Raw genomic sequence first — 20,871 nt, forward strand, 5'->3', positions numbered from 1 at the left:
AGGACTGTCTCTCTTGGTCCTTCAGTATTTATGTTCTTGTATCCTTTTTTTTACACGGGAAGGATTTTGTTTGGGGCTTCCTTTTATCCATATCTTCTTGTATTTCCAAAGGAAAGGCCTTTAGGTTTTCATTGACACAGGGGAGGCAGAACCTTTTGGAGTAGAACAAACTACATTCCTGTAAAGAGAAGAACATTATTAGCAGAATACACAAAATGGAACTGCTTAAGTTCCAGTCTCATTAAACTACATTTATATTTACAATTCTTCTACATTAAATTCTTCTTCTAGGTTGATACATTGCAGCAATTCTGCTTCTTCCTATTTCAGTAATTCTAACATTTGGTTAGAGTTAATTGGGTGAAAAATAAAAACTGGATCTGTAACAATCACTAACCAAATCAACTATCATGTTGCTCCTTTTAAAGAAGCGACCTTCATCAGCTCACTGTTACAGAGAACAGTAACACATTTCCTTACAACTGGCTTGTCCTTCAAGCATCATTCATGGTTCTCTCAGTGTGATCACTAAATTCCAAACAGGATTTAATGGGTAAGCTGGAGCTGGTGTTGCTGATGGATTATTCTTGGAGAGTTAAACATGAATAAAGGCATCAGCATGGACGGATCAGGACACCGTTTGGGGTGTAATGGATTCCATGGGTTTTACCTAAATAGCAAAATTTTCCTCTAAAGCTACATCTTCATTTAGCTCATGAAGATTTCTCCCGCCTGGGAGGATCTTCCAAGTTCCTACAGCGGCCTGTGAGACTTGAAGTCTCAGAAAGCTCTTCCTCACCAATCATCTCCACAAAAATGGCCTAAAGGCCAACACAAGCAGGAAGAATGTAGGCCAGGGGCTGTAGGCTTTCACAGATTTTAGCTGCATCTTTTTCCACAACTCACCTCAAAACTGCTTTCTATTAATCTGTGTGCTTGTAAGTATTATATCAATACCATAGAGGTGTCCAATAACCAGAATAGCTAAATGAATTAAATTTGGCCGAGAACATTCAACTGAGATGTCATCCATTAACAACCTTTACCTTGAATAAATGTACTCGCTCATTAAAACCTAAAAACATACATGGTACTACAGCTTGAGCTGATGTCTCTCCTCTGAATTCTTGATGGCAAAGTATAAAAGCTGTTATGCACAAAGAAAGTATTTTCCTTGCCCTTGAAATGGAATGACACTACGATCTGACATGTTTCATTCACATTTGATTTGGTTAGCAAGTGTTACAGATCCAGTATTTATTCTTCACTCAGTTAGCTCTAACCAGATGTTACTTACTGACTAGGAAGAAGCAAAACTGATGGAATATTTTAATCTACTTGCAGTACAGAGTTTGGACAACTGGAAGAGAAGCTTATTAATGTATTATTCCTTTGCCCTGCAGCGAGACTGAAGCCCACGGTCCTCCTGGTGTGCTGATCACTAAATTCCAAATAGGATTTAATGGGTAAGCCGGAGCTGGTGTTGCTGATGGATTACTCTTGGGGATTTAAGCATGAATAAAGACATCAGTTCAGATGGATCAGGACATCTTTTTGGGAGTAATGGATTCCATGCATTTTACCTAAATAGCAAAGTTTTCCTCTTGCCTCACTTGCAGCTGGCCTTTCTCTGGGGGCTTGGCTTAGATATTTCTGTGTTTCCGTTCTTGCTTTTGTTTCCCATGTTACTATCTGGACTTCAGCAGTAGATTCAGCAGATAATTATATCAAAATCACAATCGGCCTGCCTCTGAGCGACTTGCAAGCCCGAGGAACAACTCCTTTTCATCTATGGTCCTTTTCCACACTGACTGCCAGGCCCCTTCATATTCAGAGCTAGTGTGAGGCCTCGGTCTCGGAAAAGCCCTGAAACTGGATTTCGGTTGCACAACCTCCAGAGCCTATTGTTTTTTGTCTCTTGGTATCCTTAATACTTTAAGCTGCCAATTAAAAAGGGAAGATTAGAGTTTAAGTTTGCCCTGCTATTCTTGTTTGTATTGCAAAATGGCACAGAGCTCCCCCCGCCTCCAGGTTAAGTTCACGGCTGCACAGTAATGGGTGTCGCACCACAGGCTGCTGCTGCGCCATGGCAGAGGAGGGGAGAGGCTTCTTCCCCATTCTGCAGCCGAGGAACTCCAACGTTCAGAGGCAGCTCCTCACAGATATGCAGGTGCTCAACTTGCATTCTTTTAGCTGAAATGAGTTGGCAACTTTTGCTGCTTTCAGCCGATGAGACTTAACGCAAATCATGAATATGAACCATTGCACATCTGGGCACGTACCCTTAGCCCTCCTCTCTCAGTCATGGGGTTATTCAGCCTCGCTGTTGTTTTAAAGCCCTACAAATTACACTTATTATGTACAGTCAAGCCCTTCTTTGACCATTATCCTGACAGGGTTCTGGGTTTAATCGGATAATTCTTTAATATGTTTTACCCCTTCTATGACCAAGGCAGGAGGGGGACATTTCGATTTCAAACTTAATAGTCCCATTCAGGCAAAACTGAGCTGCCAAAGCATACTGCCAGAGTTTATTTCTGTTTCCACACGGATCACATCTGAAAGTACAAGTGTGGTAAAGATACTATCCCTGTACATATTAAAGGAAACTCTATGTAAAGGAAAGGTTCTGCCTAACCACGTCCAGCATTGACCTCGCATGACTGGAAGTTGAGTGGAAAGTAGCTGTAGTGTTACGTTCATCACTTAATACCAACAATCATGCCCAAGGTCAGTGTTTTAGTCAGCTTCTGCTGAGCTGAGCAATAAGGGATGAAACTTGCTCTCTTTCCTCCTTTCTTCTCCAAAAGCCACCTCTTTTTTTTTTCCCCTATGTTTAGTAAGTGTTGCAATAAAAAAAAGAAATAACTGTTTAAAATGACTAATATGGTCAGATTATATCATTTCCTCTCCCTTTTTCTGGAAGGGAAACAGCAAGAAGGGCACTCGACCTTCCTCGGGACTTTTAAAAGCATTTTTATTATCATCCTTTTTGTGGGGTTTTGACATGTTTTAAGACATTACAGATAATCATTAGAATTATTTCCAGCTGGACAGAAAATAATGGCACTTACCAATACACTGTGCTAAAGATTGGTTCAGTAGGGTGACTGGAGTAAATTAACCCAGTGAAACTTAAGAGAATATCTGAATAAGTGAGTTTATGAGCATTTTACAGAACGGTTGCTACATCTTGACTTTCCCTATAAGGGAAGACACTTCAGCTAAGCATGGGTTCTCCCATAAAAAGCCTGAAATCTGACCTGTATCTAAGCCTCCTCACATACAAAAGCAATACAAATTAAATCCAATTGCTTTGACAAATCTAAGATCAGAAAAGTCTTAGTTTTGCCACAGGTTATTCTACTACAATTTTGCATTAACATTAAAATGAAAGCAACCTGTCGCTGAAAACTTTCCGTCAAATTGGTCCAGCTTCTTTGCCACAGAGGCCCAAGAAAGTATGATTTTCTTCAGCTTCAATTCTTATGTTGTAACATGGAAACACTCAGTGCAGGGCTGAGTTGATCTACGTGGGTCAAGCACAAGCAGGAACCAAAACCAATCTCAGGAGATATTATCCTAACTTTGGCTCTCTCTACTGCCTTGGATAAGTTTTCACTTCTCTGGACTTTTAATTTTCCCTACATGAAAGAGGAATTGTATGTGTTTACCTACTTTGTGGTGTGGGTGTTTAAAGCACTAATTATCATTTCTGCAGATCTCTTTCAATGTATTTAGCAATACTGCTTAGGAAACATTTTGAAACCATAGTCATATGTGTGATTCACTATCTGGCCTGGCCAGTTTGGTAAGAAATTTATTCTCGATTATTTACAATCAAGGTTTTGCTTTAAGTGATACCGTCAGGGGAATCTTGAAGACTCAGATAACAATAAGTAAATGATTGACATATTTCCACAATAGCCAAAATAGGCAGGAATGTCAAAAAGATTAGAACAGGCTTCTATTACTCACTGCTAATATCCTCTTACATTGTTATCCCCTAGATTAACTGAAACAATTATTAAATCTTTTAAAAGAAAAAGACCCACTTTCATTCAGAAACTCACGCTGTGTAGAAAGATACTGAGAAGCTGAAACTCTGTATTTCTGACAGATTTAACTGCCAGACTTGGAAATATCTGTTGAATCCTTCATAAATTCATGACACTTTATTTGGGAATAAAAATAGCTCAAGTTTGCCCAAAATGTGTCAGAGTTGCTAATCCTCTGTTGCTAAAAAGGAGGGATAAACCCGACATGTCAGGGCAGGAATCAAGCATAAGCCCAAACTATCTGACTAGCTGCACTTGCCTCTTCCTCTGGCTGCGCGTGGGCGTGAGTCAACTACCAGCCAAGACAGGGACATTGTCACTAGGAAGATCTTGCTCACATGTCAGCTTTGCCTCCACACAACTGCCTTGAAACTTGAGCCCAGCTATCAAAGACATAACCAGAAAGCATTGGCACTTCATCTGACTCCCACAGAGTCCTCAGGTAGCTCCAGAATGGAAAAAAAAAAATCTCAGTTGCAATCTCTAGTCTGACCTTTTGGTGGTTTACACTAATTTAAACCACAGAAGAGACTTCAGAAATAGGAAGCAAACCTAATCAGGAGAAAAGTGTTCTTGCACGCTCCTCTTGACAGTGGACCAAATCCATCCTTGGTACTAACTCCCTGCAAATCAGGCAGCTAAACTTGTCCAAGTGTGCCAATTTCCTTTTGGCTGTGTCTGTTCAACTCTCTAAATTTTATCAGTGTAATGTGACCCTTTGTTTTGCTCAAGAGAATTTCTTCAAATTCCACACAGAAGCTGTCTGGCACTGGCGTATGAGCTGTCTCAGTTGCCCAGATTATCTCACCTCGTGCTTGGAGGCCAGAGGTGTTACTTTGTCCCACCAGAACTGTAAGCGTCCACCAAACATCAGGAGAAAAAAGGTCTACATCTTCACAAAGTCTTTAAAGGGGCTGTTTGCTTTAAAACTCCTGCTACTACCTACTTTCAGTAAGGATCACGTCACTGAAGCTGGGTCTTAACTACTGCAATGAGAGAAGGGGCTGAAAAGGTTGAATTTGAAAACTGCTAAAGCTGACACATAAGACCAAGGTGTGCTCTCACACACGCTATTAGCTGCACTTTAGATTTAAACATGTTACTCTAGGATAGCAAATGACTGAAAGAGGAGGCCAGGATTTGTCTGCTATTAGGGCAATGGTGTCTGGTATAACAAATACATGCCGTTGTCTATGTAAGCAGTCAAGTGACATCTCCTCATGGGTCGAGTCATGCATGAGTCCTGACTACTGCATGAGTCCTGAGTCTCTTTCAACCACAGAACTGGCTTGCTGAGGGAAAGGAGTGGAACCAAAGTTTTCTCAATTCATTGTAGTGCCTCAAAGAAGCACAGTACAGCCTGCAGACACTGGTAATTGTGTAATAACTTGTCTTCGTTTTTGCTTTGAACTCACAGCAAACAAAGGGGCCAGTTCTGCACTGAGCAGAAGGAATTAAGACAACTGTAATTTTACACCACCTTTCTGCACCGCACTCAGATTTCATAGCTTTAAGGATGTCTACCAGCTGCTACTTAAATTCATTCTTCTTCAGAGAGTTATCATAGCATTGCACAACTCCCCTCCCTACTCACTTTCTACATTAGCTTTTGCAAGTAGGATGGCAGCCCTGTGCTGTGGATGCAAACCTAACAATCCACGGACGTTTCTATTCCCTTTATGGAAAAATAATCCACTGTTGGTATAGTACGATCCACTGAACCTTAAAGGTCTTGAAGTGATATGTGATCTCCCTTGCATTTTCTTGTGCTGAGAAAGTGGAAGAGAGCACTCATTGTGTTTGTAAGGCTGGGCTGTGCTCATCTGTAAATGGAACACTTAAGGTTGATGATCATTTTCACTGAATACAAAGAAAGAGCTTTATCTGGGGAATCCACAAGAACATACAATTAGCTTGCCTTAAAAATAGGCTGTTTGGGGTTTTGCTGTTTGGTCTTTCTCTAACAAGTCACCAGAACTGGAACAAAACTAAAGGATTGAAGAAGCTTGTTTTGCTTGTTACTTACTGTACCAACACACACTGATCTGCTACACAAACTGCAATGAGACCCAATGATGAGGAATTTGTCCTTGTCAGGTGTGAAAGGATCCTTCATGACATAGCTTTCTTCCAAAAGCCTGTAAGAGAATAATTTCAGGCTTTTAAGGGTAGATTTCACAGTAGGGGAGAGCTGAAATGGGGAAAACGTGGAGGCTTAAAAGGTATCAGCCCTTTCTACTTGATTTGCTTGGCCTGGTGTTGTATGTGAGGTAATGTAGCAGCTATGCAGCTCCCTTCCTCTTAAAACCAACATTGTGTCTGCCTTCAGTCCTATATTGAACTTTCTATCTGTCTTCCAAAATTAATGCAACTGGTGATCCTCTCAACATTATCTTTCTAGGCTTTTCTCAGTGCTCTACCTTAAAAGTATTTTTTTATCTTCCATTTTTATGACAGGCACTCCCTAGCGTGGCCAACTTCAGTACCCTGTCAGGTTATCATTTCAATTGCACAGCTTTTAATTAGAAGTTCTCTTACGAAGCTGTGTGCATGTGAGTATAAAAAAAAAAAGGTTTTACTGCTCTTAGCTACTGCTGTAAAGCTAAGGTTGCCATCTCTTGCAAGCAGGAGCTACTAACACAGAACATTACAAAGACCTGAAATATGCTTACTTTATGTCAGAGGCTGTACTGTTTGCTTCAGGGTATTAAGGGAGTGTATTTATTAATAATTTGGCAACCTGCTTGGGAAAGACTATGGCCTTATTCTTCCTAGGAGCTCCAGGCAAAATATTACAGAAGTCAGTTGGGTGTCTGTCTGCACAGGGCACCCTGCAAGGCTGGCTTATTCTTGGACTTAAATCAAACTTGGATCCTGTCATCATACAGAGTACAAAACATATTTAAAAGCTATTCTGTTAACTCATATTGCCTTCTCCTTGTCTACATACATACACACACACACACGTATTTGTGCATCTGTGAGTGTATTCTTTTTTCCTTTACGCTCTACTCAAACAAGAAACGGTATGGCTCAAGCCTTCCACTGTTAGGAAAGATCAGACATCTTAACATGACAGATCACCTTGTCAACAAAGCCTCCTAATGTACAAAGACAGGATTACCTTTGCAAAGGTCCCCTTGCAAGATTCAGTCTTAATGTAATCATCATCAGTGCAGAGACCTGGCCATTGTACAAGCCTTCATGCCTGGCATATGTTTCCTGCAGCATTGCATTTAGGACATGTGAGTAGACCAGAAAGTAAGCCAATAAACACAGTGTGTAAAGCTATTTCTTACATGCATGTACAGAAGTGTTATGCTTCAGCATTATTCTTTTGCTTTTTGAATCTCAGCCATCCAAATAAAGCTGAGATGTTAACACTGAGCTTGGATAACCTAAAGTTAAGATTCAGCTTCACCTTTTATTCAGAGTCTTTAGGAATGGACCTGATCAAAGGTGGGCCATTGCTTTGTGGAGTATAAAGGGGAAAAGCAGTAGCACCGTGGGATTTGTGATGATAAAAATACAGCTGCCCAGGAAAAAAAGCCCAAGCAGGTGATGATCAACAGCTGTTTCCATTTTATAGAATGAACTGAGCTATGTGGTGAAATGCTGAGTATATGCCTGACTTCCAGATCCAGTGGGTTCCTGACCATGTTTGCCTGATGGGTTTGTTGACCAGGATGGCCTCAGTGGAGCTACTCGTACATTTAAAGTTAAGTGCTTTGTTTTATGGGGAGTTTAATGTCTGCAGACAAGGTCGTAACTGCATAGTTTCTGGTCAAATTACCCCTACTTGGCTGAGACAGAAAAGACTTCAGCCTCCTAAAATGTAAATATGTACTAAATTTCCACACACCTTAATGTCATACAATCTGCCAAAGAATTGTCTAATTCATGCAAAAAAGCATTGTTGTTCAAAACTCCACATTATGTCAAACAGCTCTTAAAAAGTGTTCTTACCATATGTGTTGAATTCATGCTGTGTTTATGTGTTGCCCAGCTGACACAGCTGTGAGGAAAGGGCTATTCTCAGAAATGCTAGGCTGACAGTCAACAGTATTCTAGTAAAGTAAAAAAACTGCGGTATAGGTAAATAGTAGGGTGGCCAGGGGGGTTAGGAAATGGGTTAAATACGAATCTTTGCATGGTATTGAAGCAGGACAGGAAAGTTGATTTTTATCTTTGCTATCAATGCTGACAATTTTTTTTAACATTTCCTCCCTTTAGAAAAAGAAGATCACTTTAAGTACCAAGCCTCATATATTCAAGGGCAATATGGCATGTTATTGGGTTCATGCATGCACATTGTTCCACAGTACAAGGCTTCTAATGCTCATAGCATAAATGAAGTCTGTAATATGAAAGACTGTACTTACACAATGGAGCGTGTGTTTGGTGGCTTCTGTCCATAGTATGTGTATGGAGCTGTTAAGCCACACAGCTGACATGTGAACTCTCCTGTAGGCTGAGCTTCTTTGGGAGCACTCATCTTCAAGCTACCTACAAGAAACACAAAAATCTTCTAGCTCCAAAATGCAGTACTGGGAATATGCCTGCAAGATTAAACTGATGTGGGACATGCGGCTATGCAAAGGAAAATCCAATGGAAAATTGACTATTGCAAACCTTGATTAGTAAATCTTTTCTCCCAAATCAAGTTGGTTTCCCAATGTCCTAGTTAAATTTCCAAATTCCTTCAATAGGTTTAGAAATTGTTAGGCCTAGAAGCCTAACTATAAAAGTTCACCTATTAATTTAGAACTTGATCCATAAAAGAATTTAAGTAAGTGTATGGCTGTGACTGGAAAACCCTTTGCTCAACTGAGGCCTATGCTCCCTAAGTGCTTCCCAGGAAACAACTCCCTGACTGCTGTGCAGAATCCCAGTCCAGTTCTGCAATGCCTGTCTCTTCCCACAAACTGCAAATGGAGATGTGAAAGGGCTTGGGACCTCGCTCAGGAGACAGGTACCAGAAAGGTAGGTGTTGCGATGATTTACTATGTCTTTTTCTTTGCTTCTGGTTCATCTTTCAATAGAGTTTTGGGAGCTTAACCCTGGTTCCCTGTTCTTATCTGGCTTCCTATGGAAATGAGGCTGATGTAATCACCCTGTGCCTGGATAGATTGTTGACCATGGCCCATTCAAGCCATGCAGGACACACAAGGTATCCTCAAAAAAGTTTAGGTCCTATAACTTTAATGAAAATAGGGAGACTCTGCTTTATCCTCATGGAAGGTACCCATATATTTCTATAAATCAGAGAATCTGCACATAGGAAAGCTATTGTCCATCTGTCTGAAAGACTTCAGACAACCATTACAAAGGTGTAGTTATCAGTCACAGGATATAAAACTTAGGAAGAGATGCTTCATCAGCTTTGGTGCTTACAAGATGACTTGTTTAAAGTCTTAGCCATTGATTTACATTTGGGAGCTTATCCTTCACTGATACCACTCCAGTTGAGAGTCACACCCCGAGTTCTTCAAAAAGCATGGTGCAGCAAGTGTGCTTTAGGACTGATTTTGGTATGTATGCATGATCAGATCAAACACAGCTAACCATGTGCATGCCCCAAAATTGCACCAATCCATGAATGAAATGTGATCACTTGTTTGCAAATCGGGTATCTTCGCTCACCTGCACCATGTTCTTGAACAGACACGTTCACCTTGCAGTTAGCAAGAAAGCTCAGGCTTTTAGCTAAAAGCCCTCACACTTTTCATGGCATGCAGTTTTCTGCTGCAAGCCTGTCAGCTTTTTTAAGTAAGTGAGTGAAGCGGAGCTGGCATCAAGCTGTTAGGAAGGTGAGCACTAGGAACTTGGATTTGAGCAACACCTCAGCAGTTAGGTTGTGTATGCTCACAGCAGAGCAGACATACAGCCTGCCAAAGGACGGTGGGTCATTCTCACTCTTCTAGTTTTGCAGCCATACCCTTCCCCTGCAGAGCTGATTCAGTTCACTAAGGCCATGTCTCTACTTATGTTTTAGCTCAGCTCAGGGGTTTTCTTTGGGAACAAATTGCCTGACAGTTCCCGCTTACCACATTTGGTTTGCATCGTGGAGCCATCTTAAAGCACACAAACTGGACAGTTTCAGATGAAACTAAACTGAAAGATGTGCTACAGAAACACACCTAATACACTCCAGCCTGAATGCTCAACTAATGGTCATTCAGTCTAGGACCAGAGGTTGTCTGAAACGTCTGGAAACATAGAAAGTGTGCAGGTGGTATCCAACATCAAACACCTTGGTCCATGGTTTCACTCTTTACTGCATCACACTAGTTACTAAGGTAGTAACAAATAAAAGAACTAACTTTTTTTTCCTCTAAGGTATTTTTTTCTCTTGTTTTAGGGAACTAAATTGGCTTGCAGAAGAATCCAACAACTCCTAACAGTAGTACAAGGTAACAGGCAAAGCTGCAGAGCCAGGAGAAATGGAGGGCTGAGATGAGGGACCTGTATTTCCCTTTCAATGACAGTAAGCTGCTATTTCTGCTCACTCTATGTGGTGAAACTGAATCCTTAGAGACATATGCTGCTAAGGTGAATTAGGGGCAAGGTGAAGCAGAGCTGTGACTACTTGTCATCCAATGTTCCAGAACAGGGAGCCCCAAGATCCTCAGAGGTTACAGAGGCTTCATAATAGACATCCAGTTCAGAAAGCCCTAGCCTGTTAAATCCTGAAATTTAATTTGGGGAATAATCTCCCTTACCCATCATTCCTTCACCACCAGCCTTTCCAGTGCCATTTCTGGCATTTCAGTAGTACAAGGAGTTCTTCAAATGTAACACAAATGGGGCGGAAGTTCTTCAAATGTAACACAAATGGGACCAGATACTTGTTTAATAAATAAATCCAACTCACGAATACCTTAGGCAACTACATTTTTTTGGAAGTGATGAAACCCCTGGATATCATGTACTTTCCCTACCTCACAGGGATGCTTGAGAGAATTTAATTAACTAAAGTGCTTTCAGATTTTTCAGTTAGATATAAGGCATGTACATGCTACCTGTTTCTCCTTGTCTATTAAAACTAGGATTCTTCAACCCATACACAAACTCAACTAAGAAGTCTGCTTTTTGAACCCTGCATTTTAGGTTTACCAGGTAAGTCCCCCAAATATACCTAAATTCACCTTTTCTGTAGGTAGTTAGCAGCAATACCAAGACACCCACCTGTCTGAATGAGATTCAGTCACAAACATTGTATTCAATTTTTTGTAATCAATCTTTGTTGAAAAGGGGAAATAATTAACCCCAAAAAGGTAAGAGTATGGAAAGTCACTTCACTCAAATAAAGAAGACCTTCATGGTGATCTTTTCTTTAAAACAGTGCAAAACACTAAGAAAAAAAAATAGAGTATTTATGGCAGTGAGGATCATAGACTTTGGAATGAACCTGTTCTGATTCCAAGTCAAAATAACAACCCTGGGTTCAGAGATGAAGTACGTTAGATATAGAAACACCTGCTCTCTTATAGACCATTGGTATGTAGAACAGAATCTGTTCAGTGACTACCACTGGGAAGGAATGATATCTATGTACAAACAGATTTTTGGCTATGCCAGTTGAAAAGCATATGATCCCGCCTGCAAGGCGCAGATGAATTTATGATGCTTTCCATTTTACTCCGAGCTTACAAGTCACTGGTATCAGCTGTACCAAGTTTTATTTCACTGGGAACATCATTTGTCCTGAGAGCTTGTCTACACAGCAGCACTTGAGAAAGTTAAGGTCACTAACTCAAGGTGTGAAGTTAATGCACGTGGCAGATTTCAGGGTGAATGCTCCCATTCAGAAGTAAAGTTTGCTATATAACAAAGTAAAGCCATTTTTCTGCTCAAGAAATACATTTAATGGCAGATGTAGCAAGCCTTGAGTTTATGCATGTGCTTCACACCTTTAGTCTAAACCACCAAGCAGACAAGTCCTCAGACACACTCTCTCACAAAGTTTCTAACACTTCCAAAAAGCTCGTCTACAACTAAAAGGACTATATCTTTATGCCAAATAGCAAATGCACAGAAGAAATTCTGGGATAAAACCACAGTCAAGACAGACATTGGTTTATCACAAAGCAAGCTCATTGGTTTGGCCCACCTTAGCAAGATGCCTGATATAACAACTATGACAAGGTGTCTGCCTCCCCTCCAAACAGATATCTGAAGCATGTGTAAGAACTCCTTTCTCTCCAGCATACCAACAACAGGATGAAGGATCTCTTGAGGAAGTAAAAGTCTAGGGCGCTAATCCCTTCATAACAATGACAGGCAAATTTGTGACCTCAAGTGACTCAAATCATCACCAGTGCCAACACTGGCTTTTTCTCTTTTCCTTGAAAATTTCTCAAGAAGCACCATGTCAAATCTCTGTCTGGCTGGTACGTACTGAAAAAGTCTTTTAGAACAGCTTGTTTAGAACTGAATTCCGCCCAAGCATTTGCCATTTTGGCTGGAAGCCACAAGGTACTTAAACACATACTTACTTTAAGCACATGCATAGCTTTTCTGAAAAGAACACGGCTACCCACACATGCTTGATTACGAAGCAAACAGTGAACTAGCACGCTCAGCAGAAACCTGCCAAGTCAAGCCCAGAATGCTGCAGGACATGTGTGAGGCTGGCCCACGTGTCATGGCGAAAGGTAAAGCATGCAGATTTGAATGCCATAGTAAGGGAATAATTGCAGTAAAAGAAAGGCACAGGTTAGATAACAGTGCTATAAGAGTGTTTCTCCATGCTGTGACTGATACATGATATGGATGTGGGGAAATGGCTCTCAGTGCAGTTCTCTAGGGACTCCTAAAAACTTCAGGGCAGTTCTGCTTGGAGCATTCTGCTAACAGGCCTGGAAGGCATGCCAGAAATAATAAATCACCATTAAATTGTCAGGGTCAGTGGCAAAGTAGTGGCACAGATAAGTAATCTGATTTTCTTTTCTTCAAACCTCATTAGCACAAGTCTTTACAATGCATAGGTTAAGCCCCTCCTAATACTCCACAGGAGACTCATGTATTTCTGAGTCACTGATAAACTAAAGAAACTATACAAGAAGCAAACTGCCTACAGATGTAGACAGATGTAGACTTTGATTTGAAAGGGACTCAGATAAAACCAACATTGACACACCTTTAATCCCCTCCAATTAAACCCTTGTTTCTTTTTCCTGCCAAGATTTTCCTGCAGTATCCACTGTTGATGATAGTGACCTATTAAAATATTCACAGCTTGATTCTCTATGGGAAGGAGTGCTCTCTAATAGAAAGGCAGGAGAGACTGAGTTCACAGCCAAGTTATGTTGCAGTGTTTGGTGTGATACAAATTTAAATACACTTCAGCACCAGGAATGCACTCACCTCCTTCAGAAAAACTATCTGTTGCCTAATTGCTCAGGTAGTAGATGAAACAGTAGAACCTTCTTACCTGCTAGTTAATCCCCAGGTGAACAACTCTCTCCCTCCAGTTCCTTCATGTTATTGCCCTGAAGGCATGTTTAAGTCACATGTTGGCTGCCTCCCTGCTCCTCCTTTGAGGTCACTTACCTTGGGTTCAGTGTAACAAATTAGCCCAGGAACACAATTTCACCAAGCGTGGCCATTTGGAACTTTTACCCTTATTACCCCTCCCAAAGATCGCCTGATTGAATTAAACCTTGATTTGTTGCAGCAACTTGTCCCTTCAGGCTGGGGGGATTGTGCTGGTATTGCTATGCTCTCAGGGAACTGAGATCACTGCAGCACGCAGGCTTCCCTCTAGGTATGGGCCATATAGCCGGTCCCAAACCCTGCTTTTTAATGACAGCTTGTGTGGACTCCCAGTGCAGCAGGATAAACAGCCTTGGTGGTCATAGGTATGAAAGCGAGCATGTTTTCTGAACAGTTGTAAGGAATATTTGCACTGGGTGTGTCAGCAGAAAGAGAAAAGACAAGCAAAACAAACCCCTTCCCTAGGTAAAAAGGCTTTACGAACACAAGATGAATCTCAGAAATTATGATAAAATGCATGATTAAACAAAGCTGAGAAAGCAACACTTAAAAAAACCTAGCCCAAGTACTCCTTACTTGAATACGGCAGGCAGCCAGCTCTGAATTAGACAGCATTTAATAAGGCAGAATCTCAAATTAGGTGAGAATTTAACGGCTTCACACAGGAATGCTACAACAAGGCACTGATTAACCGGTATATACCACTGTCCTCTAGTGGACACACCGGACCTGTACAGCCCCGGTGACTAGCAGTACCCCTGTTACTAGCTGCAGGAATTCTCATTTCAGCACCTTAGCTGTTTAGAGTGACTCACTTGTAAAAGCCAAGCTAAGTGGATCACACAGTAAGAGTGAATAATAGAATAAAATTAAAGCAAGCTGCCCAAGCATGCATGGTAGAGGCCATCTCCACATCTGGTTGCCAAGGCACAGCAAACGATGGATATCTTTGCTGTGTAATAGAAGAGACAGTCCTGACAGAGGAGGGAGAAGTACAGTGTTGTCAGTTCTTCCTTTCCTCCTCCCAGAATTAACCTATGGTCATATCTGGTTTTCTGCTCAATCCCCCTTATTCCTGTTTCTTCTTCTTCTCCTCTAGCAACACACGTTCCTAAGCAGAGTACAAAGCTTATCCCATCACCATCCATGACGCCATTCTAACATTCTATATATAAAATAGCCTAGAAATTATAGGAAGATAAAGCAAGCTTGTTGATCTTCTCACAGCACAGTTATAGGGATTTACTGGGGAGGAGGTAACACAGGAAATTCAAACACTGAAGTGTTTGCTGAAGTGAACATCAGTTCTGGCTTAGTTATTCCTTACCAAAACGGAGAAACCAGACCTGAGGTCTGATTTCATTAACTCTCCCTTCTGGTATAGCCAAAATAAATAAGCATGCTATGGTCATAGGTTACCCACTGTCCTGAACTGATTTTGTCTTCCTTCCAAACTGTAGCTCCCTATTACAGCTTTGTTAGATTAATATCCATATTGGGAAGAACAAGACAGTAAGGCTCTATTAATATGTAAGTGATGATGATTCCTTTTAAGTTGTCCTTTAAGAAAAGTTATGGAGAGCCACACATGTACCACTGAAAGTATCAGCTTGGTTAAGCACAATCTAAACTTAGTGCAACACTTTCCAACAGAGTCTAAAAATAGGAACACCAAGATTTTGTGGAAATACATGAGGAGAGGCTAATGTAATGTTTCAGGAAATAAGACACTGCAACTTGACATAATCCTGAAAGAAATAAATATAGCTTCAGTGATTTATCTCCCTACAGAAAGCAAAGTTGGTACTGTAAGGAAATACTCAGCCCCCACTACGTGGGGTTGCATGTTACAATGTCCTTGCTGTGACAGCCAGTGCCCACTTTCTCCCGTGATGAGTGAGATGTTCAGCGTTAATATACTTGGGAAAGAGAATTCTTTCCAGTAAAATGTGACTGCATCTCTCAGTTTTTTAGGACTGAGCTCAAGTTGAGGACTGCATAATGAAGTAAAGCTAAACCCTCAAAAAGAAAACACAAAGCTACTGCAGGGGCATGGGGTAATGAGTGTCAGCTTCAAGAAAGCCTGAGAATAAAGACAGACCTGTACCTACTATACTTACACTTTCTCATGCACATGGCCCCCCACACCTTCTTAAAGATATGCCCATTTCCTTTGAAAGACATGTTCCTCAAGTTCTGTTATCCCAGCTATTGTGAACAGTGAGCACGAGAAGACACCAAAGAGAGGTATTTCCAACATAAAGCAAAGAAGTCTGCTGTCACTCAACCCTTAGAAAGTTTTCTTTTCCAGGGCACTTGCTGGGAGTTCTGTCGCAAGAATTTACAAATAGGTGCCTTGTTTCACACCTTCACACAGAGGTCATTTTGGTCTTCCCCCTTTGATTACAGTTTACAGTGGAAATTAGTCCTTCAGTCAGGGGCTAGCAGCTTCAAGACTTCCTGACTTACACATATGGTAAATTCCTGTTTTCTAGCCATGTAGCAATATGAAATAATGTGAATTCAGCCAAGCACAAACACCGTGAATTTTCAGCATGTTTTCAGGTTAGTCTGTTTGCTCTTCTCAGAAAAACTTTGCTTCCCAATCAGTACTGGGATTACTTTGCCTAAAAAACATGCTGCTAACTAAGGCTGAACTTACTTCTTTAACACCTGATACTCTCATCAAATAGGTATCAAGGCACATACACAAGAACCACTTCCATAATTTTCTGTAGGACACAGAGAAATGATACTCGTTCTTAGACAGCTAGAGACATTTTACCACAGCCAGCCAGGCCATTTCTTTTGTGCATGCTCTGTAGTCTGCACAGCCTGTTCTCCAGAGCGTGTGCGCTTATGTTCTTGCCTTCCAGTTCTTTTGGACAAATTTACTGCTCTGTTCATCTCAGGTAAAATAGGAGGAATGTGGGTTTTTCACACGTGACAAATTTAATCATGGATGGGGATGTGTGAATTCTAGAATTCACTATAACCAGAGTGGACTGCTCCTACTGAGTCATATGCTAGGAGGGTAGACATGCAAAATCTTTGCAGTTATGTCTGCCCAAGAAGCTCAAAATCCAGTGAGCATCCTCAATGTGTCACAGATATTTAAGTAGCTTTCCTTTGGCTTCAGATCTCCATCTGTTCAGCAAGCATAGATGGGGCTGACTAAGATCTCACTGAGGTCCAAGAGAAAAGTGTGGGCTACAGAGTGGAGCTAATGAAGCAGCAGAGTTGATGGGGTCTTGATAGAAAATTTATATGCTGTATGTTTACATTAAGAGTTTTTTAAAGTACTGGCTATAGCTATAGTTAGATAGGTAAGGCTTAAGAATGCTGTAATGTTTGTTAAAGATTTAAGTGCTTTTTTCCTTTTTGCACATATGCATAACCCTAAGTGTGGTTAATTAGTAATAACTTTACTCAGTAAAGTTATGACAAAATAAAAGAACAGGTGGGAAAGGCGGCTTAGTGGAAAATTATTATGGTAGTTAGAAGGAGGCAGCACGGTTCATGTGTTAGCTGGCCAGTAAAAAAGAACAGAGATTCTCAATGCCCTCTCACTGGGCATTGAGAAAAGGAACATGACAAAACACTCACTGACCCTCTCTTGCTTTATCCTGGACTAGAGCAAAAAACAAAGAACATCAAACCGCTGCAATCACATAGATAACTAAAATCCAACTCTCAGGTTTGTGCTTATCTATTGGGAGTTTTGGGGCTCTTTACAGCCTTTTTGGTTTATTGATTTTTGTGCCAGTAAGAGTACTGCTTTAGCAAACAGGTCAGTGCAAAGGTAATGTACAGGCTAGAAAGTTTAGCATTTCAAGAAGCCCGGGGAGTAAGTCTCCATGCCAAGTCAGGTTAACTGCGGCATCTAAATGTTTTCCTACCATTATCATCAAATAAAAACCTTCTTTGGTCAGAACACCTCCAGGCAACCCCAGATTGCTGTGTCTGTGCAGAGTAAAACTTTCAGGGCATCCTCCACCGTTCTTGATGTAACCTTGTCATATTTGTAGAGATCACAGACGTACATCTTGACTCTATTTGAGGCAAGACATAAAGACAAGATATAAAGTAATGCTCTCATTGTAACAGCTACTTTGCCTCACAGATTTCCCATCTAAAGGGAGAAGTTAAGGCATGAGGAAAACTTTTTGGCATGGGATCCAGAAGCATGAAGGTCTTAAATTTTGTTTATAGAAAACATACCATTTCAATTGTAAAGATACAGTTAAAGTAGTGTAACACTTTCATGTTACAATTAGTTATGCTGACAAAAAGGTGTTTGTATCAATACAACTTGTGAATTATACCAGTTAAGGGAAATTAATCAGCATATGGCATCTTTGCACTGGTATACTTCTAGCAGTCCCTCCAAGGTGGTATATTTGTAACATTACAGAAGGGGAAAAACCCTAACTGAAAAAAAACGTAACCAATGCACAAACCTGTGAGTGCTGATGTAACTACTAGAGCATAAACCCAATATTTGACTCATAGATGCCTAGAGATGGAAGACAGCTCAAGAGATTTAGTCCATCACACCCAAGCCATAACTGACACTATTTTGATGGCATTTTGCAGTGTTTATAGGGACTCTCCTACCAGCCCAAGCACCTTGGAGACAAGTAATAGGTCAGAGAGCAAGTCTGTATTAAGCCACATGATTCACCTTAATTTCACCTTAATTTCTCCTTAAGCAGAGGCACCATTTATAGCATCACTGAGATATGGAGACATTTATTTGGGTTCTCAGAGCATATTCAGAGAGAAACTGTGGTACCCCATCTCTCATCCATCTTGCAAACTTCCAACCTCCCCCTCATTTTTCAAGGGGAATTCAGTACCTGATTGTTTCCATGGCTCTACAGTCCTGTAAGTCCAAAGCTGTGATCCCAACACGACCTTGTCCAAGTGCAACCTCATATTGGAAATGCCTACATATGAGAGGAAACAAGGGTTTTCTCCTAAGTTCCCTAGACTCCTTAAAGCTGCTTCTTTGTTTAAGTGCAAAAACAGTGCCCTCAAACACCTCTGAACTTCCCTGGAATCCTCCCCTCAGTCACCTTCAAGGCTGCATCCTGTAGCTCCAACCTCAACTCAGAAAGAGCAATCTGTGGCCTGTACATTCTATTAAACAAAGAAATACTAAAACCCTTGCATAGGGAAAAAAAAAAAAAATCAGAATCAAGCATTGGATGTGGATTCAGAATCAATGTCCCCTGTTAAGCAATCACCTTGGTCACCCGGCTACTCTGAGGAGGCTCACACTCCCTTGACCTAGCCTCTTCTCACATTTGCTTCTGCAGTGTGGAGAGTCTCCGTCCAGCATAACTTATGTTCTAGTGAGTCAGGCACTCCGGAGGGGGAAGTGTGGATTTGAAACCTTTCCCACTCCAAGCAAAGCAGGGGTTTGAACTTGGCTCTCCCACCTCCGCAGCAAGGCTTCCTCTGCTCGCTGTTTTGCGTGACGAGCAGGCCTGTGCTCTGCCTCCGCAGCAACCGATGAGCCGGCCTGGGCCCTCTCCTAAGGAGGGCTATGGCCACCCGTCTTCCAGAGAGGGATCCCGGCTGGTAAGGAGAGAAGAAAAACCGTTTTCAGATCCCAGGTACGCAGACTGATGAAGAGAGATTAAAGATCCGTTCCTTTTTATTTTTAATAATATTAACAGCGGCAACTGCTCCCGGGGAGCTCGGGTCTCCCGCGCAGCCCCTACGCTCGGGCTCGGGCTCGGGCCCGGCCTCCAGCTCCCTTCCCCGGGGGGTTACGGCCGCAGCCTGGCTCAGCCAGAGCCAACCCGATTTCCGCCCACCCGAACTGCACTGCACAGCACCCACCAAGGCCGCCACGGCCGCCACCCACGCGTGGCGACAGGCTACTTCCTGCTTTCCCGCGCTGACGCTGCGGCGTCAGGGCCCAGCGCCGCTCCTTCTTAAAGGGCCAGCGCCCCAGGAGGCCGGGGCGGGGGGGGGGCGAGGGCTGCGCCGCGCGCCGGCGGCAGGTGGCGCTGTGCCGCTTCCGCCCGCCGCTTCCAGCCGCCCCGGGGGCCCCGGGCAGCGGCCGGTCGCCGGCCCCGGCCGGTGCGGGACGAAGCCCCTGGAGTTTAAGGGGGGAAGGCGTTTTGGCTTTGGAAACGGCAGGAGTAAGTGACTGAGAGCCGATGAGCGACACCGTCCCGTCAGCCGTAACGCTCCCCATAAACCCATTGCGTTGCGAATAGCGTGCGAAATTTATAAACAAATAAATAAGAAATAAATAAATTCTGTGGTCTGTTTGTATTCAAAGTGAACAGCCTGCAGGATGCCCCCACCTTTGCGAGTAAGAAATGGGGGGGGTTGACCCAAGGCAACTAGGCTTCCCGGTTGACTGGGACAGTCCTCCCTTGCAGGAGGTCATGCAGGGACCAGCGTGCTGGTGCAGAAGTCTACTGACCCCCACCCAGGTTATATGGGGGTTTTACAGTCCGCGGTTAATGGCTTCCAAAGTGACACTGTAACAAAGTCTTCTGCAAACAAATGCAATGCAGTGTTGTGAAGGTTTATTTTTAATAACTCGTTTCTAAGACTCGTCCTGTCTTTTTTAAGGTTTATTTTTAATAACTCATTTTTAAGCCTCAACCTGTTATTTTTTATCCCTCGTGCTCTGAATAGTAAGGATTTATCAGCGTTTTCAGATGTCAGGCCATTTTTGCTCTTATATCAACCTGCCCTCAGTCAGAGGCGAGAGTCCTGCTCAAACTCCTGAGCTAACGCATCACCTCTGTAAAATGGGCGCCAGCTCCCGTGTGTGCCAGCTTTGGCTGACGTGGAGTTAGTAATGCCATGAGATATAAGGTCATGCTTAGCAAGAAAACTGGAGTGAGGGAAGTTTTTTGAAAGTAACTTTTACTTGGAGCCTGGCTGGTTATCAGTCTGCAGGTGGTGAGTGACTGCTTTTGCATCACTTGTGCTTTTGGGTCTTTTCCCTCTTCACTTCTTAAACTGTCCTTATCTCAACCCACAAGTTTTTTTCTCACTTTTGCCCTTCAGTTCTCTCCCCATGCTGCTGGGAGGGGAGTGAGCGAGCAGCTGGGAGGGGGCTTACCTGCCAGTCGGGGTCAACCCATCACACCATGACAGTCAAGTACCACTGAAATTGATGCAAAATAGGCTGGAGAAAATCTGAGCACAATCACCAGTAAGGGGCTGCATGTTAAAACACTCTTAAAAGTAAATAATTTATTTATGAACATTTATTTGAAATGCAAGTATTACAGAGTAAAGGATTGAATAAAGAATTATTGAATACAAAATCTTTCCTTGC

At 42.1% G+C, this 20,871-nt stretch overlaps 1 protein-coding gene across 1 annotated transcript; it reads right to left on the reverse strand.

Moving 5' to 3' along the window:
* Window positions 1-28: 28 nt before the first annotated feature.
* On the reverse strand, window positions 29-17,510 carry CDPF1 (cysteine rich DPF motif domain containing 1; the record flags this gene model as incomplete). The annotated part of the gene is made up of 4 exons (XM_082008201.1): window positions 17,456-17,510; window positions 8,441-8,564; window positions 6,085-6,196; window positions 29-178 (listed from the first exon to the last, which is right to left on the reverse strand). Exons 2-4 carry the CDS (start codon window positions 8,551-8,553, stop codon window positions 29-31), a joined length of 375 nt encoding a protein of 124 aa, XP_081864327.1. The 5' UTR covers window positions 8,554-8,564; window positions 17,456-17,510.
* Window positions 17,511-20,871: the final 3,361 nt, after the last annotated feature.

The sequence above is a fragment of the Phaethon aethereus genome (genome assembly GCF_964289735.1).
Source record: "Phaethon aethereus genome assembly, chromosome: 1".
Classification (NCBI taxonomy): Eukaryota; Metazoa; Chordata; class Aves; order Phaethontiformes; family Phaethontidae; genus Phaethon; species Phaethon aethereus.